This window comes from Penicillium waksmanii (genome assembly GCF_028829765.1).
Source record: "Penicillium waksmanii strain IBT 27052 chromosome Unknown utg000008l:1.0-5622682.0:1.0-5626561.0, whole genome shotgun sequence".
Classification (NCBI taxonomy): domain Eukaryota; kingdom Fungi; phylum Ascomycota; class Eurotiomycetes; order Eurotiales; family Aspergillaceae; genus Penicillium; species Penicillium waksmanii.
Genome location: NW_026643254.1, coordinates 1,130,998 through 1,154,782, shown reverse-complemented (window position 1 = coordinate 1,154,782; position 23,785 = coordinate 1,130,998). Strand labels below are relative to the sequence as shown.

General features: G+C 47.5%; 9 protein-coding genes across 9 annotated transcripts; 4 read left to right on the top strand and 5 right to left on the bottom strand.

Annotated features, from left to right (window-relative positions):
- Positions 1 to 1,763: 1,763 nt before the first annotated feature.
- N7481_008786 (transcription factor domain-containing protein) lies at positions 1,764 to 3,524 on the bottom strand (the record flags this gene model as incomplete). Its single annotated transcript, XM_057268005.1, has 3 exons — positions 1,764 to 2,025; positions 2,089 to 2,840; positions 2,898 to 3,524. 3 exons carry the CDS (start codon positions 3,522 to 3,524, stop codon positions 1,764 to 1,766), a joined length of 1,641 nt encoding a protein of 546 aa, XP_057118682.1.
- A 2,726-nt stretch (positions 3,525 to 6,250) lies between these two features.
- Positions 6,251 to 6,710, top strand: N7481_008785 (TMEM14 family protein; the record flags this gene model as incomplete). Its single annotated transcript, XM_057268004.1, has 3 exons — positions 6,251 to 6,287; positions 6,355 to 6,447; positions 6,514 to 6,710. The coding sequence occupies 3 exons, from the start codon at positions 6,251 to 6,253 to the stop codon at positions 6,708 to 6,710; spliced, it is 327 nt and encodes a 108-aa protein (XP_057118681.1).
- A 1,487-nt stretch (positions 6,711 to 8,197) lies between these two features.
- On the bottom strand, positions 8,198 to 10,460 carry N7481_008784 (tryptophan synthase; the record flags this gene model as incomplete). Its single annotated transcript, XM_057268003.1, has 3 exons — positions 8,198 to 9,893; positions 9,944 to 10,247; positions 10,325 to 10,460. The coding sequence occupies 3 exons, from the start codon at positions 10,458 to 10,460 to the stop codon at positions 8,198 to 8,200; spliced, it is 2,136 nt and encodes a 711-aa protein (XP_057118680.1).
- A 424-nt stretch (positions 10,461 to 10,884) lies between these two features.
- Positions 10,885 to 11,383, top strand: N7481_008783 (Endoribonuclease L-PSP/chorismate mutase-like protein; the record flags this gene model as incomplete). The annotated part of the gene is made up of 2 exons (XM_057268002.1): positions 10,885 to 10,996; positions 11,052 to 11,383. 2 exons carry the CDS (start codon positions 10,885 to 10,887, stop codon positions 11,381 to 11,383), a joined length of 444 nt encoding a protein of 147 aa, XP_057118679.1.
- A 384-nt stretch (positions 11,384 to 11,767) lies between these two features.
- On the bottom strand, positions 11,768 to 12,698 carry N7481_008782 (SDR family oxidoreductase; the record flags this gene model as incomplete). The annotated part of the gene is made up of 4 exons (XM_057268001.1): positions 11,768 to 11,839; positions 11,894 to 11,993; positions 12,071 to 12,605; positions 12,662 to 12,698. 4 exons carry the CDS (start codon positions 12,696 to 12,698, stop codon positions 11,768 to 11,770), a joined length of 744 nt encoding a protein of 247 aa, XP_057118678.1.
- Positions 12,699 to 13,499: 801 nt separating this feature from the next.
- On the top strand, positions 13,500 to 14,364 carry N7481_008781 (NmrA/HSCARG family protein; the record flags this gene model as incomplete). Its single annotated transcript, XM_057268000.1, has 3 exons — positions 13,500 to 13,520; positions 13,613 to 14,098; positions 14,155 to 14,364. The coding sequence occupies 3 exons, from the start codon at positions 13,500 to 13,502 to the stop codon at positions 14,362 to 14,364; spliced, it is 717 nt and encodes a 238-aa protein (XP_057118677.1).
- Positions 14,365 to 14,378: 14 nt separating this feature from the next.
- Positions 14,379 to 14,582, top strand: N7481_008780 (nmrA-like family protein; the record flags this gene model as incomplete). The annotated part of the gene is made up of 1 exon (XM_057267999.1): positions 14,379 to 14,582. The coding sequence occupies one exon, from the start codon at positions 14,379 to 14,381 to the stop codon at positions 14,580 to 14,582; it is 204 nt and encodes a 67-aa protein (XP_057118676.1).
- A 1,902-nt stretch (positions 14,583 to 16,484) lies between these two features.
- Positions 16,485 to 18,293, bottom strand: N7481_008779 (neutral amino acid permease; the record flags this gene model as incomplete). The annotated part of the gene is made up of 5 exons (XM_057267998.1): positions 16,485 to 16,574; positions 16,662 to 17,582; positions 17,657 to 17,783; positions 17,843 to 17,985; positions 18,054 to 18,293. 5 exons carry the CDS (start codon positions 18,291 to 18,293, stop codon positions 16,485 to 16,487), a joined length of 1,521 nt encoding a protein of 506 aa, XP_057118675.1.
- A 1,977-nt stretch (positions 18,294 to 20,270) lies between these two features.
- N7481_008778 (uncharacterized protein) lies at positions 20,271 to 23,149 on the bottom strand (the record flags this gene model as incomplete). Its single annotated transcript, XM_057267997.1, has 3 exons — positions 20,271 to 20,527; positions 20,890 to 21,466; positions 21,566 to 23,149. The coding sequence occupies 3 exons, from the start codon at positions 23,147 to 23,149 to the stop codon at positions 20,271 to 20,273; spliced, it is 2,418 nt and encodes an 805-aa protein (XP_057118674.1).
- Between the last annotated feature and the right edge of the window lie 636 nt (positions 23,150 to 23,785).

The following is a 23,785-nucleotide window of genomic DNA, read 5'->3' as shown; positions in this document are numbered from 1 at the left end:
CCAAAGGAATACACGGTATAGTAATAGTCCAAAATTCTGCTAGCGGGATCCGGCACAAAAGGATAATTCCTTAATTCTTGGATAAGAAGCCTTGCCTATCTAGCCACCTATGACTATGCAGAAGCCGCAGATTTTAATATACATAGTGCTATAGTATATGTGAGGATGCTCAGATACTCACAGAGATCAACGTACGGCGTAGCATACGAAGCAAAGAAAGCAGTAGCGGTTCGACGAAAGTAATAGCTTGAGGAGAATAAGAAGGAAGCTAGGATAGAAGGCTAGATACACAGGTGTATGGCGTGGATGCCTAGAGTGGTGCCGTAGGCATAAGGCATCCACGAATGGTAACAACACCAGTTCGTTACAGTATATACTATTGCTCCAGAAGCTATGAGAAGAGCGACCTTCCCTTATATAACCTTCTATAGGAACAGTTTGTAACTTAACTTGATAGACCTTCTCCGGAACATAAATAAGCTATATACTTCCTAGTTGAGTCAGATAATCCATATTTAATATAGGCCTTATGTAGACGCTAATGTGATGAGGACAGCATCTGATGGACAGAAATCAATCTCTTTATACCCTATCTTGGAGCCGATAAACTATCCAAAGGGGTTATGTGTATCGAGCCTAATACTATATAATGTCGAAATTTGGGTTCTAGATTTGCAAGCTTTGCCCTATACAAGGAAAAATTCTGCGTCTCTTTGGTATATCGCGAAGTATATTTGGAGGACGGGTCAATCACAAATAAAAGTATCTTAGCTTCTTTGAATATATCTTATACGTCCACTATCTTAGTATAAGACAACTTAGTCTAGTTGCTACTTAACTCTGCTATTAGCAGTCAGTAATTATTAAGAACTATTGCAAACTCAAGAGTCTAGAAACATCCTGAAATTCTCCTTTAATTATAGTAAAGCTCTACAAAGCATTCCCTACAAGATAGTAGCTCCAGCCATGATTCCCACTACTTAGTAATACAGATTCTGGTCAAAGATGGCCACCACACTACGGTCTACTAAACGTAAAGGGTTTTTCTTTAGGCATAACTCAAATCCCGCTATCTTAATTTAATTCTGTCACGTTTTCCTAGTCACTGGATAGGCTGTCCATGTGAATCAACAAGCTTATCTTACGATTATAAGAGTGGTAGAACTGTCTAGACCTCTGAGGGACTTAAGACCTCTCCAGGATTAGGACAGGTTGCTCCTAGGATCTGGGATTGAGATCCTCGGAGCTTCAATGCTTATTATTGGTACTGGAATGTAAGCGGTAGCCTATCGAGGGCAAAGAGATTGAATACCGCTAATTACGACGATATAAATTCTTATGGTTAGTCCTTGCCACCGGGATGTGGTATAAATATAGCTGCGGCCTGCTCTTTACTCACCGTTTATCCTCAACCGCTCCTCTCACTTCGACTCTGACTAATTCCGCATCTCAAATAGCCACACAAAATCTCTCAAGGCAAGGTACATCACATAGGATTAGTCAGTCCATGATGCACTGTGTCCAATGAAGGTTTGTTACGATTATGACTCAGCAGCTAGTCCAAAGTTGGTATTTGAGAGCCGGGGTATCCGTTGAAATGTATGCGTTTCAGAAGGTAAGTATACCCGTGCTTCGAAAGGTCACTTAGAGCTTAGGCTTTCGTGCCGAGGACCGCGATGTGTCGGTGATGTGGAGAGTTCATAGTTACGATATAATGAGTAACGAACATAGAGGCGGCCCATATTAAATTAAGACTTCTTAGATTATAAACCCGTACCAAGTGAATTTCTTCGCGATTTCGATATGACTTGAGCACAAATTGCCGCAAGTTCGGTCATAACACCGTCCATATATTGCAATTGAAGCCAGTCGCCGAGAGTAAGCTTTCGTACTGGAATGCGGCGTATCAAGATAGGAACATCTTCCAACAGTTTCATGTCATTAATGGCATCTGGATCATGGGGGTTGGAAAGTATGTTGCAGAAAAGAGTCAATACAGCAGTAATAGCGTAAAAGAGGGCCACCCTGGTTTGCCAGCCGACCGTCAGTTATGAATGGTTACTAAATATTAAGCATTGGAGCCCTTACCAAACGCATTCGGGGTGCACAACATATAACATTTTATGAAGAAAAGATAGCGTTGAACGGCTCGCAGTAGTGGAAATACTTGTACTGGAAGTGATGTTGTCGATCCTTGGAATATCGGTTGTGCAATCTTGGAATTTGCTGCTGGCCTGGTGGATTACTGCCACGGAATGATAGTACGCAAGTCTCAACATCACTGCTGACGTGTTCAAGTTGGCGGCCACTGGTGTTTCCTGGGAAAAGTATAAGGTCGGACGAAGCTCTTCTGGAAGGGATTGCCTCCATTTCTCTAGTGATTCATCAAGGCTGCGGATGCTTGATAAGAATTCTGGTTTGGACTGCCGAGCAGAATGAGCGCTGTATAACCTCTCGTATACTCTTGATTTTAGCAATGAGAGACGGAGGTCCCAGGGGAAAAGTGGAAGAATCTCATCATCTGCCTGTGACACATTGTCACATAGATTGATGTAATGCAGCCTCACATAGTCACAAGGCAGAGTGAGATCGCAATGTGCGTCAATTATACAGGGCGGTTGACCAGTTCTGAGACATATGTCTTTATCGAAAGAGTAACACAGCCAAAAGAGATCTCGTAGGTGGCATCTTATGTTGCCTTTGTTGTATTTGGATGAGGAAGTGTTCAAGGGCTCATCGGTATACAATGTATGGGCCCCAAGTGTATACAAAAGACGCGTGGCGATCGATAATGTTGCAGCTGCGGAAAGTAGATCACCTATAAAGTATTGGTGATGCAGCTAGTAGATCGGTTAAAATCTCAGATGAAATCATGTGAGGGTAGGGTCAGTACTCACCAGCATGATTAATGACTGGAGGCCATCAACTGTTGACTCCTGGATTACTGCCGTGGTGAAGTTCTGCACCATTGAGGCATAGGTCTGGCAATCCATGCTGCTCCCTTGCGTAGTATCGTCAAAGCCAAACAATGATATATGAGAGAGAAACGCATAAACGCATGACTTGGCACTAGCAGAACCTGCGACTTGTAGGGGATTATAGGCGAGGTCCAGTGTTTTCCCGAACATTGACTGGCTAATCACGGGGAAAACGCGACTTGGGAAGGATGAGTTATAGACCTTGATATACTTTTCCACACTTGCTCTATCGAGAAGCTCAGGGTGCCGAAGAATAGAGCTCTCAGGATTCGTATGCGAACTAGGCGGTTTTAGTCCGTCAAGTTCGAGAGAAAATATTCTGTCAAAATTGACTTTATCTCCAACCTGGGACTCTATCCATCTTTGGCCTTGCTCTGAGAATATACGGTACCCCCCGAGAGAGGTGATGTTGTTCAAGAACGCATATCCTGGTCTCAAATGGCGTATTGTGTCAGAACTTTGGAGAAGTGGTTCACCAAGTGGGTAAGATGCACTATGTCTTGTATCAAGCCTGATAACCCGGAATTTTCCGATCGTTAGCGGCATCGTCTGGTTACGCAAAACAAGGTTTGGTTATGAGCAAACGAGCCGATTGGTTCATGACATTAGGCAGCTGACGGAGCCGAAGAGGACGACATAGGACGAAGAGCAAACAAAGCAAAGCAATCAGGAACCAAAAGACCCATCTACTCGGGTAAGAGTCATACCTGGTATTCATCTGTCCTCGGAGTCGATTGTAGGTGCAAGCGAGACTATGATGCTCGCACCAATTGCACTGGGGGAGAGCTGCATCACATTGGATCTACCGAACCCGGGATTGGATGTCAACGAAGAGACTGAGTCTATTGTGTCTAATGGCGTAGAAGTACTACACATGATGCAGAGGCATGAGAGGTATACCTTTTTCTTATAACAAGAGTCGCATGCCCTGCGTCTCGGTTTCCGGTTTCCCTTCCGTGATCGTGGTGGACCGGTGTATAGTTGGCGGTTTTCGTTCATGTCTAGTGACAAATAAGGGGTACCGCCCACATCAAAAGGGTAAACAAGTAGTAAATCACTGAAAACCTCAGTTACAAAGTTCCAGTGCGGTTGCAGAGTTGTCGTTCGAGATTTTGGTTTGTGAAAATCGACATTCAGAGGTACTCGATCCCGCTGACTAATCGGCGACTTGACGTAACTAACGTAATTCCCGCCCGAGTGAAACACCCGCCCGAGTGAAACACCCCACCAGAAATCGCGCGTTCTGACCAACTTACATGCTTCAACCATCTACCATGCCACCAAAACGCACTGAATCCTGGCAAAAAGCGACCGAGAAAGAGGGCAGGGTTCTATTAGCCTTGCAAGCTATTCAAAAGGGTCAATTCAAATTAATTCGCGCAGCTGCGAAGTAATTTGGTGTATCTTATGTTACCTTGTCTCGACGGGCGAATAGCCTACCCTCACGCGTCGATATACGCCCAAACGGCCATAAATTGACCCAATTAGAGGAGGATTTGCTTACTGAGTGGATTCTCTCTATGGATGTGCGTGGAGCAGTGCCTAGGCCGGCTACTGTAGGAGAAATGGCTAATATCCTACTGGCTGTGTGCGGTAGCCAACCTCCGCCTACTGTTGGCAAGAATTGGCCATCTAAATTTATTCAACGTCGTGATGAGCTACGCACACGCTACTCAGTACGATACGACTACCAGCGTGCACTAAATGAAGACCCAAAATCACTACGAGAGTGGTTTTCTACCGTACAACGCGTTATTGATGAGAACGGTATTCAACCGGAGGATATCTATAACTTTGATGAGACAGGCTTTGTAATGGGCCTTATATCCTTACAGAAGGTAGTAACGCGGGCAGAATACTACGGTCGGAGATGTCTATTACAACCGGGAAATTGTGAATGGGTTACTGCTATCAAAACAATATATGTAGATGGCTATTCGCTACCGCCATGTATGATCTTTAAGGGCAAAGTAGCTATTGTAGGATGGTTTACTGATAATCTTCCGAAAGATTGGCGAATCGAGGTCTCTAATAACGGCTGGACTACTGATAAGATTGGCCTATGTTGGCTACAAAAGCTTTTTATCCTATCAACAAATTTGCATATACACGGCCAGTTTCGCCTACTGATTCTTAACGGTTATGGTAGCCACCTTACGCCCTAATTCGACCAAATCTGTAAAGAAAACAATATTATACCTCTTTGTATACCTTTACATTTATTATATCTACTACAGCCACTAGATGTTGGCTGCTTTGCAGTAGTCAAGAGAGCGTATAGTCGTTTCGTCAGCGATCTTACGCGTAGGGGATATAACCATATCGATAAGTACGATTTCTTAGAGAACTATCAATATATACGGCTAGAGGCCTTCCAAAAGCCAGCTATTATTCAGAATAGCTTTACAGCTAGTGGCCTAGTACTAGTCGATGTAGAAAGAGTACTTTTAAAGCTTAATATCTCTCTACGAACGCCTACACCACTAAGCAGCCGGCCAAGCAGCAGATCTAGCCAATTTACACCAAAAACGTCTAGAACTGTTGTTCAGCTACAAAAACAAGCATCTATGCTTAAGGATCTACTACACCGTCGGTTAAGTAGCCCTCCAAGCCCAATTAAAAGTATGCTAGATCAAATTATCAAGGGCACTGCACTATCGCTTCACAACGCTGCGTTGCTAGCGCAGGATAATGCGAATTTACGTATGGCGAACGAGAAAATTATTAAGAAGCGCAATCGGTCAACTAGGCAGATACCCTGCGAAGAGGGTCTAACCGTCGAAGAGGGCTTACAGCTAGTTGAACAGCTAAACCAGCTAGTAGAAGGTGATGGGGTAGTATCGCACGAGCAGGGCGAATTGCCTGCTCAGGCAGATCCACCACGTACTAGGGCTCTGCCTAGGTGTAGTGGGTGCAGGGAGACTGGGCACAAGATTAATACATGTAAAAATCGCTATATTTAGCCGAATTAATAGGTGTTGGTTGAGATAATCGATTTTGAATTTTTCTAATGGGGGTAGGTGTTTCACTCGGGCGGGTGTTTCACTCGGGCGGGAATTACGTTAGTTAGTTAACTAGTCAAAAGAAATCCGGGGCCGCATGAGTAATCAACGGATATGCTTCGGGGTACTCGAACAGCCGAGGCCGACTTTGACCGCTCGACTGTTGGACCGCGCTTAAATGGAATCTTCTTACCGTTCGTAATCTCGACATCGGAAGTGAACGTGGTTCGACCGCCAGTGTCAGTCATTATATTTCGAATCTCTATCAACATGGCCGAGCATCCTTCCTTTACACTTGCCGCTCTCCGTAAGTTCTCAATTCGATGCATAATACAGAAATCCCCGAGTCACTGAGTATTATTAACCGAAAATAGTTCCTGCTGGGGGGGTCTTGGGGTATCTAAAGACACGCTCAGCACCATCATTGATCGCAGGAGTGGGACTCGGACTTTCATATGGATACGCTGGTGAGTGCTAATGAGCGACACGTATTTGGGGCGCTTTTTCCTACGCCGAGCTAACCAAATTGTTAGGTTATCTGGTCAAAGAAAACAGGGACTACGGAACCGAGTTGGCCCTGGCAAACAGTGTACTCCTGCTGGCTTCTGCAATCCCTAGAATCATCAAGACGCAAGCCAAATCCCCCGTGCCCATAATTCTCGGAGCCACAGGATCTTTGGCAACTTTTTACTACCAAAAAAAGGTCCGGGAGTTCCGATTCGGAGTCTGATAACAAAAATCAAATAAGTTTGTCCAGTCTGTTTAGTCTGACGGCTCTATATTGAAAGAGAATGTCCAGCACTATCCAGAAACCATACTGGAGGACAGAGTTAAGGGGCCGGAAGAAGCTGATCAAGAATGTATTTACTTTATTAAGAGGTCCTATCTCGATTCAAGAACTTCTTACAATGTCTTCGGATTAATGTATACCATATTCTGCTATGCTATAAGCTATGTTTGATTTATTCGCTCATAATCACCTAGGTTCCTTTCAAGTCGACCTTTTCCATTGTCCCCTTAGTGTACCAAAGATGAATGATAATCATGATATTAACTCGAGATCTCCCGCTTTCAAAAATTCCATATCAGGCCCCTTACCTTGATCAGAAATTCAATCGAATCAGCAACCATACGCAGGCACTACACTGCGTTCCTCATTAGGTCTTTTACGAGAGTTACCTAAACCTTTTCCAAGAATTCAATTATCATGTCCGAATGATAAGGGCGGGCTTATTTGATGCGGATACCGCGATGGCAATATATGAAAGCGTTATTGCTCGCTTAAGGCGACTATACCGGTCGGCCTATATATAAAGATCTTATGTGCCTTTGCGATTAGTTATCTTATATTGAAAGTGTCGGATTTACACGCTGCGCATAAATCCCGGTGTGTGCACAAAAAGCGATTGCGCACGAGAGCAGACAAAAGGCCGTGTGATCTAACCATAGATCTACGATTATCGAAGAATGACTGGACACGGGGAGGTATATCGGCTTACCAAACAGGAAGGTTGAACAGTGGCTGGTTAACGCAGTATGGTTAGGTATGCGTGGGAGCTCTACTCATGAACAAAAGGATGTCCAAATAGGTGGTAATTATAATAAGAAGTACATGGTAAAATGTCACAGGGAAAGACTGATATAATCCGAAATAACAGAAGTGGAATACAAGAGTGATAGGAAATCCGTTGCTTTTCTAGCTGATGAGATAGTGAATAATCAATATCATAGATCATAACGCAGTAAGTACGGATAAACCACCTCGTTGACCTGGGGATTATGCATACAAACGCATGCACACGCAGAATGCGTAGCAGTGGGATGTAGGAGGTGGTATATGGAGGTAGATGTATTAAGAACGATATAGGGTAGGATGTACTGAAATGCAAATACTCTTGAAACGTTATTGTATACTCGAGTATGCGTCGAGAAACAACGTCAGTGTCTACAAGGGGTAATTTATTTGCGAAACCGAATGTGTTACAAACAATTTTTAATTGATGATGCAGATTCTAGTTTACAGCCGATACAATTAGAAAGTGGACAGGGCATGCTTCTGTGTGTATAACTATAATAAAATTTGTACATCATTACTATGCATGTGAATAGCTCAGATAAATCCGCCCTCTATTTTAAGTAAGAACTCTAGCAGGATCTACCCAAGTCACGCCTAATTCTCCCTAGTACACCGATATATCCAAAATACTGAAACAAACATTAAATCCGCAAATCCCATCCGATCTCAGGTCCCAGATGAGGTAGAATCTCAGCAACAGTGTTGACATCCTTGTCACCTCGTCCGCTAAGATTGAGGACAATATTCTGTGCGCCTTTCTTCATTGTCTTGGCGAGTTCAATGGCACCATGTACGGCGTGGGATGACTCAAGTGCGGGAATAATACCTTCATACTCTGCAAGAGCGCGGAACCCGGCCAGGGCTTGGGCATCGGTCGCAGCAATGAATCGGGCCCTCCCAATTTCCTTCCAGAAGCTGAGTTCAGGCCCCACAGCTGGGTAGTCCATACCAGCAGAGACAGAGTGCGTCTCCGAAATCTGCCCGTATTCATCTTGTAGTAGATAGGTATATACTCCGTGAAGGACACCTTTACTGCCACCGGAGAGGGTCGCTGAATGGCGAGATGTATTGAGGCCATCACCACCGGCTTCCACGCCCAACATCTGGACACTTGGTTCGTCTAGGAAAGGATGAAACATCCCTGATGCATTGCTCCCTCCTCCGACACAGGCTACAATAGCGTCAGGAAGCTTTCCAATAGCATGTTGCATCTGTTCTTTTGTTTCTTGCCCAATGATGGACTGGAAGGTGCGCACAATCGTAGGAAAAGGGTGAGGGCCAACAACCGAACCGAGAATGTAATGGGTGGTTTCGACATCTTTCACCCATGCACGCAACGCTTCATTCACAGCATCACGCAGCGTTCGACTACCGGACGTGACCGATACTACTTTAGCTCCGAGAAGCTTCATCCGGAACACATTCAGTGCTTGACGACGAACATCTTCCGCGCCCATGTAGACAACACATTCCATTCCGAACTTAGCGCAAACTGTAGCAGTGGCCACGCCATGCTGCCCGGCGCCCGTTTCGGAAATGATTCGTCTCTTTCCTAATCGTCGAGCTAGGAGGATTTGGCCCAGGGCATTGTTAATCTTGTGGCTCCCAGTGTGATTGAGATCTTCCCGTTTGATCCAGATATTTGCCCCGCCAATCATTTCAGTAAGACGTGCAGCAAAGTATAACCCGCTCGGCCGGCCCATATAAGGGTAGTAGGAACGATATTCTTCCCAGAAGACCTGGTCTTGTCGTGCCGCTTCAAATTCTCGGTCTAATGCAGATAAACAGCCCATCAATGATTCTGACACGTATTGGCCACCAAATTCACCAAAACGCGTGGAAGCAACGGGTCCCTGCCAATTCGTGAGATCCGTAGTATCCAAACGCTCATCCTCTGAAGTTATTACCTGGGGCATTGCAGCAGGTACGGGAGATTCTAACTCAGTGTCATCACGTAAAATCGCACCATTCTCATCCCGTTTGAGCTTGCGCCCGGTGATGCCAGATAGATGCTTCTCCACGCATCGGGCGGCTTGGCCGGGTGGCGCAGCGCCGATAGTATGTATAATCTGACTGCCAATGATACAGCCTTCAGTTAAGGCTTGCACGGATAGGAAGTGTTCTCGTGTACTGATGCCAAAACCGAGAGCAACTGGTGTATCGCGGGCATGCCTGTGAATACGGCTAAGAAACTCAGGAAGATTGACGCTCAGTGATTGGGAGGCACCTGTCACACCCAGTCTGGAAACAGCGTAGATGAACGAATCGGCTATGCTGCACAGGGCTTTCATACGAGGGATGGGCGTAGATGGAGCAATGAGGGGGATGTAAGAAAGCCTAATGATTTTTAGCTCATAAATGTAAAAAGAAGACGATCCTGTACGAACCCATTGCTGACACATAGTCTTCTGAAACGAACGGCTTCCTCAATGGGGAGGTCAACCAAGACGAACCCACGGACACCTGCCTGCTTGCAGTCGTGCAACAGCTTCTCCTCGCCGTATTGAAGGACTGGATTATAGTACCCCATAAGCAGGACTGGTATCCGTAATCCTCGACGTCTTGCTTCTCGCACCATGTCCAACACCTCCGACACAGTGACACCATTGGTGAGAGCGATCACATTGGCCTCTTGGATAACAGGGCCGTCCGCAATAGGGTCGGAGAACGGCATGCCAAGCTCGATCATATCTATTCATTTATAGAGCGTCAGATGGTATGAATGGATATAAACACTTATTCACCATAGTGTATTGATAGGTACGCACCTGCACCGCCGCTCTCAAGACTGAGTAGAATATCTGGCGTCTCCTCCACTGTAGGATACCCAGCAGTAACATACGCTCCCAGAGCAGCGCGGTTCTCATGCTTCGCTCTAGCAAATGACTGCTTGATATGCTCCATGACTGGCACACAGTAAGTTGTTCAATGCGAGATAACACGTGGGCAAAGCTAGCAGTTGAAGGGACTTTTTCACAAAGATAATTGACTGACGTAGACAAAGTGACCTGAGACCATTATATTTCTCTGACTGATTTTCTTGAGCTTTTATTATATGTATCATTAATGACTCATCTCTACGGATTTTTTTTTCTCTTCTTCTTTCGGTCCGAAAAAGTGGCAATAGTAGAAACCATGGATTATACGGAGTAGTGCCGACGCTCCCCCGACGCTCCACGCCCCCACTGTACGTAGGTAATGGAGACATGCTCCGCTGACAAAGCGGACCGGCCAATCCGCATCTTAGACCAATTACAGTATATTTATATCTGGTATGGCGATCGCTGATCTATGAACTGTAGAATTCTACAAGCTTACGACCTGCAAAATGGCTTCCTTTAGGTACCACGCGCTTCCTGGCTTTGGAGAAGAATGTCGCGAGAAATACGGGTTTAGCGATGCTTGCCTCATCGGCAATCGGCTAGTCGTCACCGGCCAGAGTAAGCAATATACCGGCGGCACCTCTGAGGACATAGGGCTAATTATATTGCTAAGCTGGCATGGATCCCTTGACTAGGGAGACATCTCCCAAAATCGAGGAGCAAATTGCGCAAGCCTTCAAAAACATTGATGATCTGATCATCCGCACTCTCGTCAAAGAAGGTCATACGATTAAGGAGGGTGATTCTGGCTGGGATTACGTGGTCAAGCTACACGCATTCTTTGTGGGATTGTCCGGAATGCGTGCAGTGGCACGGGAAAATATGGTTCACTACATCAAGAAATGGTGTCCCCGCCACCAGCCGTTATTCACCATGGTGGGAATCGAAAGCCTGCCATTTCCCGAGCATCTCGTGGAGTTTGAAGTTGATGTATGGATTCCTTGAAATGGAGCATGCTATTGTACAACTAGATTCATTTTTAACTCTGTTTCAAGAATTGTGCAACATGGACAGAAACTCCTTGTATTAAATGACTATTGCATTCACTTCATGCCTAAATCTATTCGTATCATGTACCTTGTGATCACACAAATACGTTTTCAAATATTTATACTAAGATGCACTGAAAATACGTTTAGACCCTTTAAAATGAAAGTCCCATAGATTCTCCGCCTACGCTTAATCTACCAGTTTTATTTTTCGAGGGGCGGGGGGGCAGCTCTTATGTAGGTATGAGATATGAAGAACGAAGTCTATGCCGTGTCATATGTCGCATGAAAGCAATATAAAGTCCAGCTATATAGTGATCTAACGTTTCTACCCCCGCCTTTACCAAGAGACCTTCTGCCCATTATAATCAACAAATTGACCAGACGTGGTCGGCTTCGTTGCTACCTCAATCTGCAGCAACGTCAGTAACCTGCAGCTAGTAATGGTAGTCAAATTCCTGCATACCTGGTGAGTGATACCCTGAACGGTTTCCTGGAGGGTTACAGGGGCCTTCTCTAGCCCATTGGCCTGTGCCGCACGACTGCCCATGTCTGTTTGTACCATTCTACCCATTGAGAAAGGTGAGTTTCATCGTCAGCGTTCCTTGTCTCCTGAAAAATGGAAATGCAAAGGCAAACTTACCCCGGATCAATGGACAAAGCGATCAGGTCCTTATTCTCCGCATCCATCTTCTTTACCAGATAGTTTCCAGCCACTTTTGACATTCCATAAGCAGCCGTCAACGAGGGAATATGTTCGATCATATGAATGCTTGCCAGGGCCGTAGAGATATAAGCAAACTTGGGAACGCTGGCTTTCCGTAGCAATGGTGCAATGGCTCGAAACAGTCTAAGCGGTCCTAGCGTATTCACTTCGAAGTGAGACAGCACGTCGGAGTCGGTCATTTCTTCTACCGGTCCGAAGTGGTTGCAAATACCAGCATTAGCAATGACAAGATCAATATGCCCAACAAGATGCTGCTTCTGCATTTCCAATACCGCTTCTGTCGCACCCATTGGACTGTCCGCACTCAACGGCACGACGATCAGGCGGGAGCCTTCACCCTTTGGCAGCTCATTGAGCTCTTTTGCATTTGCGCAGGAAACATCTCGAGCAGCACCAATGACAGTCGTTTCTGGCTGAGCAAGATAATGTTCCACGAGACCTCTTCCAATGCCTACAAGTTGAGTCAGCCACAGGACCTACCACACTGGGAGGAGAGTTCCCGCTCACCTCGATTAGCCCCGGTGACAAGAACAACAAAAGTCATCGTGAAATATGTCAAATACGTAAATCCAGCAATTTTTAAATGCTCGTACTCGGGTAGTCATTAGAGTAATCGGTCTTGCTGTCCGAAATGTCCGAATTTATATTGGGATAGATACTGATTTCACAGGGAAGCCCCACACCTGATCTCGGATTCGATCTCGGATTCCGCATCTACCGATCAGGACCGAGAATAAATAGAACAAATGGGGAGTTGAAACAAACAAGCCTCGGACCGGAGAGGCTATGTTCCATGGTAGCGGCTAGTTCGCCGCCAAAGCTCCACCAACGCAGCTCGTCGAGACTAATCACCGTCGGTGTCGGCAGATGGTGAACTGCCGAGATACTCCGAGCTTTCCAGCTTGATGATCGACAGGGTTTATTGCCGTTCTTCCTTAGAGTCGGCGGGCCGAATCCGTTGGGACCCTTGGCCTATTGAGTGCATGGCCCAGTTGGATTCAGGCGAGGTGTCCGGTCTCTTCCCGGACGATGCTGCAGCGGTTTGGAGCACAACTATGGCGGACACTTAGGTTATGCTCCGAGCCTTCACAAAATATCAATAATCGTGATCGGTGTATCCGGAACTCAGGTTTGGCGGATGGGACAGATGGGACAGCATCGGATTGGCGTCAGGTTCATGTCGATCATTTGCATGCCTACCGCTGACTCAGCGGTAGCAATAGCATCTATAGTCTCTTGGGTTCCTGTATACTGCCCTATATAAATTTCCAGCGTCGCGTATCCCGTAGTTGAATCAATCCCTTCACAGTACCCTAATACAAGGCTACACCAAATTGCAAAGACAATGACAGTTGCCAAGCGAAATGTCGTGGTGATCGGTGCCACTGGCTCTCAGGCAAGTCTTCTCACATCCGCACGTCATTTGGACGATGCAGGTTGCTGACGTTGTATCTATAGGGCGGATCTGTGGTTACAGAGTTCCTGAAGTACCCTAATCTCTATCATGTCCGGGCCATCACCCGTGATCCTTCCAAGCCTAAGGCTCAGCAGCTCGCTGCTCAGGGAGTTGAACTTTGTCGTGCAGACCTGGATGGTGACAGAGAAACCCTGACTGCGGCCTTTGCTGGTGCGGATGTGATCTACGCACTGACTGACTTCTGGCAAAAGCGGTCTGCTGCTGCAGAGATCGAGCAGGGCAAGGCGATTGTGGATGCTGCTGCTGGCGTAGTGACGTTGCAGCACTTAATCTGGAGCGCTTTGCCAGACCCCGTCGCCTTATCTGACGGCAAATATCTGAATGTGCATCACTGGAAGGGTAAGAGCCTGATTACTGAGTATATCCTGACCCAGAAACCGAACCTCTGGGCAAAGACGACTACCATTCTCTTCCCCAATTACTTTGAGAACACTTTGACCGATCCCCAGCGGTACCTGCCCGTCAAAGTGAGCTATTCTGCCGATAAAATTCAAGTTGAGTACTCACCAAAATCGCGATTTAGGACGCCAAAGGCACATACACGCTCAAGTTCCCACACAGCCCTCAGACGATTCTGCCTAATGTGGCGATTCGTGATACGGGCAAGCTGGTACATCAGGTCCTCGAAGCTCGCTCTACCTACTTCACCAAGACCATTGCCTTCTGGGCTCAGGCGCTATCCGAGGCCGAAAAGCTCGCTGAGATGGGCTCCTGTACGACACCCTTGTATTAAAGTAGTGGTTCGTCATGCTAATTCCGGTATCAGACTATAACGTTCCCACTCGCTATCAAGCTTCGACTGCCAGCGAATTCCAGGAGCTACTCATGACTCGTGACGGCATGTCGGAGGACATTGCATTGGACTTCACTGAGCAGTTGCTGATTTTCGAAAGCTGCGGAAATGTCTACGCACGCGAGGAGTTCGTGCAAGCTAAGGATGTAAGTCAATAATACGCCCTCCTCGATTAGCACTACATCTGCTGACCGTGTTAGATCCCCGGACTGAATCTTCAGAGCTGGTCCGAGTTCATTTCGGGAGCACAAGCTGCTCTAAGAATGACTGAGATGGGATGGAAGCATAGACAAGCCGCTTGTGTAGATATATAAGTGAGAGCCAGGCTAGTGTTTTAGATCTACAATAAAATAGAAATCCTAGGCCCTGGAAGAAGACACTGAAAAAGCGCTTAGCGCAAAACTTCTAAACCGTAAATAATGTTTGCAAGGTGTTAACGAAGCTATATTCCAGGAATATAGAATAATAGCCAATAATTATCCGCTTCCTACGGCATGAGACCGCTTGTGAATTCGGTAGCCTTTGCAGTGACCGACCTAGTGAACTGGCTTCGCCCCCCCGCGCGTGTGCAATATCGCCAGTTTTGTTCGAGGCTGGTGCGCCATGCGCTCTGGTATGGGTAGAAAAAAAAAGCTCAATGAGCCGTTTAAGTGACTAGATGGGGGTTGTGACAAGGGCTTTCTAGAATATAAGTTTATGTTACATATTGGTTGTGCGAGCAAGGAGGATCAATTCGGTGATTGGCATGGTGTTGGGTGTAGGGTTCCGAAAGGAATAAAGGGATGCGAATATACGACATATTCATATTCGCGCGAATAAACGTGTTAAGAGAAGTAATTCTATTAAGTTAAGTTATCACTCTTGTTGGAGGTGGGGCTCCTCATCTATTTATTTGTTTTTTGATGATCCCCATTATATGCTTTGACCACCGTGATACTCAACACTCCCACTCAATGGCAACCACCTTCAAGGGTGCCAGTGACCATCCATCACGGTGATGCAGGGCCCCGTTAAAATCTTCAAAAACCTCTCAAAAAAAAGAAGGAAGGGGTACCCCCCCTGCAGTTTAAATTTTTTTCGAGGCCCGAGGCCCGTGGCCCGAGCGAGGTGTCACTCGATGCCAAGCCCTTCACGAAGCCATTCGAATCGTCCTCGTGCAAGAGGCTTGGTGAGCCCATCGGCAATTTGTTCGGTAGTTGGAATATATTGCAACTCCACTATTTCAAGATCTTGGACTTCTTCTTGCCACTTGCGCTGGATTTCCATATGCTTCGTACGCGAGTGGTATTGTGGATCCGAAGACAGGGCGATGGCTCCTTGGTTGTCACCACAAATGATCGTTGCAGCTTTTCCTTGGTTTATGTTCAATTCATTCAGAAGACTTCTCAGCCAGACTGCCTCTTTGGTTGCCTCTGTCTGACTTGAAAATTGGGCTTCACAGGTCGAGAGAGCAACTACGCTTTGGCGTTTCGACTGCCAACTGATTGCACCACTGCCAATGTTGAAGATATACCCAGCTGTTGATCGTCGAGGCAATATGAAGCACAGGTTACAAGACAGTATATTAGGGCGCTAAACCTAGAAAGGGGAAACTAACTGGATGCAGTAATTCACAGGTCCGCCATTTACATAAAAGAAATTTACCTTTTGATTCACCTTCGAGAAGAACGTCCCTTATTCGTTCCAAGGTTCTTTGTTTGCCAAGAAAGCTCTAAAGGTTTCATTTGTGGGGGCTGGAGTTCATAATTTGGAAATTCCGGAATCGATATATCGATTCTTGCCCAGGCGTGCGAAGCTTTTGGCAGTGTCCAAGTTGTACTTCGACTAAACGTGAGTGGATATTCACTCCTGCGAGCATGTTATTGATGTTCCAAAGGAAATCATAAGATTCAACTACTAGGTACTTGACCAACACAAAGGGTACAGAGCCCTGGAGGTATATAAATTATATTCAAGTTTCAGTTACTAACGCCCGCAGCCAGGAAAAAAAAAAGCAACTCGATTACGGGAACCCTGGAAATCGACGAGTCTTTGCCCAGGTGATCGATTCCACTCTTGAATCAGCCTGGATGCAATGCATTGCTGGCACACGAGAAAGCCTGACCGAATCCACCCGATCTGTAACTATCAACGACCGATTGCACCGAAGCCTAGAACATGCACGAAGCCAGTTAGTCACAAGACCCAAAAAGCATATACTATACGTAAAGGGGAATGCAGGCAGGAGTCAAACTCACAAAAGTCCCCGGTCCCAAAAACAAAAGCCCAATGCAAATAATAAGCACGTTAAATACCAACTCAGCCCATTCCCGAATACTCTTTCTTTTCATAAGATTAGGATTCTCAGCCTGCCGCATCCGAATCCAAGCGAAACCCCAAAGGATAAAACCAAAATAGGAGCCAAAAATCGCACTCATGATCGAAAGCAAATTCGTGAAGAACGGAATGACCTCTGAAATAATCCACGCAACAATCCAAAGGAATAAAAGAATAGCCGCCCAACTGACCCACCCAATAACCGTATGATTCGCCTTATGACGAGTGCCCTCAAACATGCGAAAGAAGATAAATCTCGCCGAAACCGAAGCGTAAAGAACGCCCAGGAAAATGAGCGTGGGGACCATGAATGAGAAGGATATTTTCATGTAGATGTCGTTTCCCAATGAGGCGAAGGCTGGCGAGGTCATGTATTGATTTCCGACGAAGACGTAAATGAGAGCACCGACGATTGTGAATAAGATAATTTCGGCGACTGTGACTGCTGCGACGGATTTCCAGAAATCTTCTGGCTCTTTCATCTCGGCTATGAAGCTGGGGATAGTAATCTGGCCTATGAATGTGAAGCTGATGTTTAGAAATGCGCTCATTCCTTGAACGAATGTCGTACCGGGCGCCGGGAAATTGCGTATAACGGGGTCTCCTTTGGCCTCGGTCCATCCGAAGGGGTGGTCTTGGATTCCTGCGAATATTACGGCCAGTAGGATGGAGATAAATGTCGCGATGGCTGAGAATGTTCCTATTTTCGATAGTGTGCCAAATGTTCGTGGTAGAGAGCAGAAGAATGACACAATTGCTGTGAGGAGGGCCAGGGCAACTGTGCAGAAAGGGTGTCCTGAGATTGTGTTTAGATACTCAGCCCCGACTAGACAATGGAGTGCCTAAAAACTCTGTCAATATCTTTTCACAGCTTGAACTCTCACACACAGAACTTCTGGCATTGAGGTAGGTATACCTGAATAAAAGTATTGTTCAGCAAGAACATGGCGGCCGCGATGTACCACACGATATCTGAATCGAAGAACAATATTTTACTTATATCGCAAACATCCCGAACTTCGGGGTGTCGCAGGCAAAATCTCCTGCATATTGCTTAATTTATTTCTCCCCAATGATCAAAATCAGTAAAGGTAAGACGCACCATATTGTCAACGATGTATAGAGCACTATCATCGCAATAGCCAATGTTAACAGTAGACCCGGGATGAGACCGAGAACCGAGTATGACCACGGAAACGACATGATGGCTATGCAGATGTATTCCGAAAATAGCAAGGCGGCGGTCTAGATAGAAATTATCAGTTCAGCGAGTACTTGGAGACAGAGTGATATTCGCAACTTCACCGGCCTACCTTTTGCCAGCTACATGTTCGATAATTGATCGTGTCTTGATTGCTCAGGACCTCTTGGTCGCCAAGGTTGTCAGTCATTATGGAACCCGTTTCTACCTTGGCAGCATCGTCGCATGGGTAAGATGATTTCGGCTCTTTTTGATGTGAGTTGCTTGGCTTTGTGATTTGTGATTCGGACTGGATTGAAGGTGGCCGTGACTGAGACGTAGGGTTGATGTCCATTTCCGGATGGGTGTCCATTTCCGGAGTGTTGTTGCTAGGCGGACTTTTTTATCGATAAGGATTTCTCTTGACGCACTTGGGTGTATCGGGTTGCTTCTCCTATCGTCGCTTGCAGATTTGGTTGCTCTGGGTAATTGTTGATGTTTAATTCTCCGTTGAGTAAGATAACCTGGTGATTTCCAAATAGAGGCAATGGTCATGGAAACGAATGGGAGATAGAGGAGACCTGCTAGCTGCACTAGTAATAGAAAATAAACTGAAAAGTGAATCAAAGAGCTTTGATACAATGACTTAGATTCAACCGAGCTTGAAACGGACAAAATCTGGGGTTGGTTGTGGACAGAGATGTGAGGAAAGGGGCAGCAAGATATCTTGTAATACCTCACTTTACCCCACACGGCACACCCATTATCCTAAACGGTGAACCCCAAAAAGCGGGACTAGCGATGCTGTCAGCATTAGTGATAAAGTTCAGATAGCAATGAACCGCAAATTCAACCCGGAGTCTGTTAATTTGCTCACTTCAAGACAATATCAGACTATGAGTTCATCTCACCCCGCTCTAACCTTGGAACCAGCCAACCCCCAAGAACACACCGCATATTTACAAGAGAGCTCAATGACGAACTGTTCCACAAATATTAAATACGGCAGCGATAATTTCTCCGAATTCCCGCGCGAAATTTCTCAATGCCAATATTTGCCCAGGTGTTCATGAGGGCGCATGGCGGGATTCTTTACCCGGTCTACTGTTCCGAAAACGGCGAATGATAACCATCCCCCACAAAATATGTGCTAAGGCCTCTTGGGAATGGAAATCGTACCTGAATGGAGATATTATGTCCTTTACTCCGCGCAGAATGTCCACATGGTCACCAACGGCTCCTTGGTTTTTTAATCCCTCGCATTAGGTAAATTGAGGTAATTGTGTTCGTCTGGTTCGGCTCCGAGTATGGAGTAGGAAAAGATAGAGAAAGACCCCACCAGCGTTCAGACTTCATTTCAGCGACGATTCTTTCTGCAAAGATTGCTGGTATTGAGAAGAAATTTACAGTTCTCGATGAATTTGCAGAATGTATAAAATTCTGAGATAACTAGAGTGTTCATTTTCGTGCGCTACCTTTTCTATGCTGGGTTGAGATAGAGTGCGGTGGTCAGATCACCTAGGACTCTGATATTAGCGTAGCCGCCGTGCATTAGTGTAGGTGAGCATGGTCCGATTGGATGGGTGGAATAGAATGGATATACCTACCAAAGTAGGTCATAGGCGTAGTGGTGCCCAGGTCGCTTATCATCCCGAGTCGACATGTCGGCCCTGGGGTAGATAGAACACCAAGATGAAATTGTGGACGTAGCGATGGAATCAGGAAATGCATCATAGTAGAAGTTTTGAGAAGTGAAAAACAATGCAGGTATTCGCCCATAAATTAGGAATATGTACTACAGCATTAGATATTTAAGACAAGAGGACCACCGGCTAAGCAGGACAAGACAAGACATGCACAAGACACAAGATCAGGCAAGACGGAGACATGAACAGGGAAATGCGAATAAACGGGGAAAGTTCAGAACAAGCCATATCAAAACAATGCCCATGCGAACTTGAAAAGGGAGAGAAGAGACAAGAGAGAAGAGAGAAGAAAGGGAGAAAAACATGCAGAACGCCGCCGGAAATTTCCTCGACCGTTTGATCAGAGGGGAGTCGAGTCAGAGCCCGTTGATAGGACAGGACGGGACATGAGACATGCGATATAGAAGATATGCGAGAACAAGAGCAGGAGAACAGAGTATAAAAGCAAGATGAAAAAAAGTGCACTCGAACTGGGGGAATATGGGAATGGAATGGAATGTGTCGTGGACATCAATCAAATGAATCAATGCAAGAGATAGGGTGAGGTTATTTGTAAAGTAGGGCTGGAACGTAAACGCCGAAGTGAGGTATATTGACAGTAAGATGTCGGAGGGGCGGGATGGGATGAAAGGTAGGCGGCTATGTTATGTTGGTTGTGGCTGCAGCTGGACCTGGAAGGTATGTTGATGCTGGTATTGCGGGGCAGGTCTAGGCGGGGCCGGTGATTGCGATTGGGAGTGCGGTTGTTGCTGATTGGGAGACCGGCCTTGTGGCTGTGCTTGAACCGGGGCTTGGGCAGTTTGGTGGGCCTGTATAGACGGGTGCTGCAGACTGTGCATAGGCGGCATTTGCATGTATTGCTGGGGGGGGGTGTTGGCCGTGAAGCATTGAGGGGTGGCTGCTGATGCATTTGTAGGTGCGGCATTAGCGTCTGGCCTGGCTGTGGGAGGACCTGCTGGCTTGATGGGTGGTGCTGGCTCTGCTGCTGCATATGCTGCCCTTGCTGTCCCATGTGTTGCTGCCCAGGCTGCTGTGGCAGTTGCTGCTGCGAATGTTGTGGAAGCGACATGCCTTGTGCCTGTGGTGAAATGAAGGGCAAGCCCGAGTGTGCCGACAGACCAGAATGCGGGTGCGGTTGGCTTTGTGAGGACATTGACTGGTGCTGTTGTTGTTGCTGTTGCAATGGCTGTTGGCCTTGCAGCTGGGGTTGGCCTGACATTGACATATGGTGTTGGCCCTGCTGAGGGTAAGGCGGCGTCGCACCAGTATGTTTGTGGGCCTCCTCATTTACTAGAGCAGCTCGCTTCTGGGCTGCGTTTGCATCTGATGTGTGAGCCGGTAAGGTTGATTTGTCTCCGTGCGCCTGATCGCCATTTGCTGTGCCACCAGCGGCGGCGGCTGCAGCTGCTGCAGCGGCAACATCGGCTTTTCGAGGTCTCCCACGAGGCCGGCCCGTTCCGGGCTTGGGAACATATGGCTTCTTCGGTTTTGGCGGCGGCAGAGGCTGTCCGGTCGCCTGAGCCCAGGCAATTTGATCGGCCTTGCGTGGCCGTCCACGTTTCCTTTTGAGGGGCAATGGGGTTCCATCCGGGCCGATTATGGTTCGTTGTGGGGTGCTCGTTCCCGGTATAAGCGCTACAGGCGTCATATTGGGACCAAACGAGGCCTGTCCGGGATGTGATGCTGGGAGGGGCTTGCCAGTAGCTGCCGCGTGGGCTGCCGCGGCTGCATTTCTTGCGGCAACTTCTTCTTTCCGCGGCCGACCTCGTTTGCGGCGTGTCGGGGTTTGTGGTATCTCCCCATTCGTCCCCGCGACCGGAGTTAATCGGACATGGCCATTCTGTTGTAAATCTGGAGTGGCAGTGGCCGTGGGAATTGCAGTGGCCATGGACGAAGAGACGGGAGCAGGGGGAGGGGCAGTAGCTGGAATAGAAGGTACCGCCTGAAACGAATGCTGATATGCAGATTGGGATTTGCTGACCGTAGAATGACGAGGTTTCGACTTCTTCTTCGGGGCAGGGCTTTGCGGCTCAGATTTGACATGCGACTCGGGCAGAGATATGACGTTTCCTTGAGCAGGTTGGCGGGGTGGAGGCATGAAGGAGCCCGTCGATTGATCGATTTGTGACTGGGACGGCTGAACTGACTGAGCGGATTGAGATGGCGGTTGATAGTGCTGGAACTGAGTCGGGGTGAATTGAGATTGTCGGGACTGTTGCGGGGATTGAGTGTATTGAACTTGAGCTTGTGCCTGAGCTTGGGCTTGGGCTTGGGCTTGGGCTTGGGCTTGAGGTTGGAACTGATATCGTGACTGAGGCGGTTGGTATTGGTTGAATTGAGTTTGCGGATGCGATTGAAAGGAATTTTGATGCTGGTAGGAATGTTGGGCTTGTTGCTGAAGCTTTTGTAACCTTTGCTGCTCAAGTTGCTGCTTCTGCTGCTCTGCCTTTTGTTGGTCGAGCCGCTGTTGTTCCAAACGTTGCCGCTCGAGTCGTTGCTGTTCCAACCTCTGTTGCTCCGCCGCCAGCTCTTTTTCTACACGCTCTTTCTCCAGCTGCTCTTGCTTTTTTCGTTCCTGCTGCTGTTGTTCCAGTCTCTGCTTCTCAATGCGCTTTTGTTGCTCTTGTCGCTGTTGCTCGGCACGTCGTTCAGCCCTCTGTTGTTCTATCCGTTGCTGCTCCGCTCGTTGCTGTTGCTCTAGGCGCTGCTGTTCCTGTCGTTGCTGTTCGAGCCGTTGTTGCTCGATACGTTGCTGCTGCTCATGGCGCTGCTGCTGCTCCAACATCTGCTGCTGCTGTTGCTGGAGCTGCTTCTGCTGCTGGTATTGCTGTTGCTGTCTTTGCTGTATTTGCTGTTGCGTTTGTTGGGGCGACTGTGGTTGGGAATGCGATTGTCGCTGCTGGTTGATGGCAAACATAGAAGGACTAGCCATTGACGGACTGGCAGAAGGGTGGTTCTCCCGCTGCTGAACACCCGAGTGGGGCAGGCGGTTCATGGACTGCTGAGGAGAAGAGACGCCCATGCCTTGGCCATGCGAAATAGCCGCGGAAGGGCTCATCCCCGGAGGTTGGCGTAGATGAGCGAGGCTATAACCGCGTTGCATGTTTTGCATGTTGTGCAACGCCATTGGATCCTGATTCCTACCCATCAGATCTGGAGAGCCTTGCGGGGCGAAGTGTCCGGGGAATTGCGCAAAGCTGGTCGTTGGGGGATACCCCGCGAGTGGGCCCGACGTCGGGGCCATCTTGCGCATATCGGGAGACTGGGCGGTGGTATAATTTTGCTGGGGAGGAGGTCGGAAGAGAGGTTTATTGCCTGCGTATGGAGATCCATGTTGTGATAGGTTCGGGTTTGCGCCTAACGATGGGGTCTGTTGGCGCTGGGAGCCGAGGGGATGTTGCGGTTGCGAGGAAGGATGAGTATGGGTTTGTTGGGATTGCTGCTGCTGGTGTTGTTGCTGCTGCTGCTGCTGGTGTTGCTGTGGCTGCTGGGGATGGAAGGGCTGACCCCCGTATCCCATCATCTTCGAGGTGTGATCTCTTTGAAGGTTGCCGTCAGCGGCGAAATTCGGGTCGGTTGCTTTTTCGTCGAGTCACGCGAGATCCATGCGATGGGGGGTGGAGGAGGATATCTGGACGAACGGTCGCCGATTAAAGGACCACACGAGTAAGACTCGACGCAGATCGCAACGACAACAGACAATCGCCGCAAGAGCCAAAGGTACAGCTGGGCTGGACTGGGGCGATCTGGGCGCGCCGCGTGTTTTGTTGTTCCGGCCGAACGAGAGGCGAGACAAGGCAACAAGGCAGCAAGGTGTCAAGGCACTAAGGCATTCAGGCACCAACCCCAATCGGGAATCCCAAAAAGGATTAGGGGCTACTTCTGCCCGGAGCCGCCGTCAGCGCAGTCGAGTTGAGTTGAGAAATCAGCAGCGGGCGCACACGGAGAGGGAATCAGGGGGGAAGACGAGGTGAAGTCCAACAGGGTCTGAGAGGAAAAAAGAGAGAAAAAAAGGAAGAAGCAGACCAAACAAGCCAAGTAGGCCAGATGGGAGGAACAAGGACAAGACCAAAAGTGGATGACGGCCTGGATCTGATCTAACGACAATTCGAGGGGGAAGAAAAAATAATTTATTTTCTCCACATCACGTGATACACAG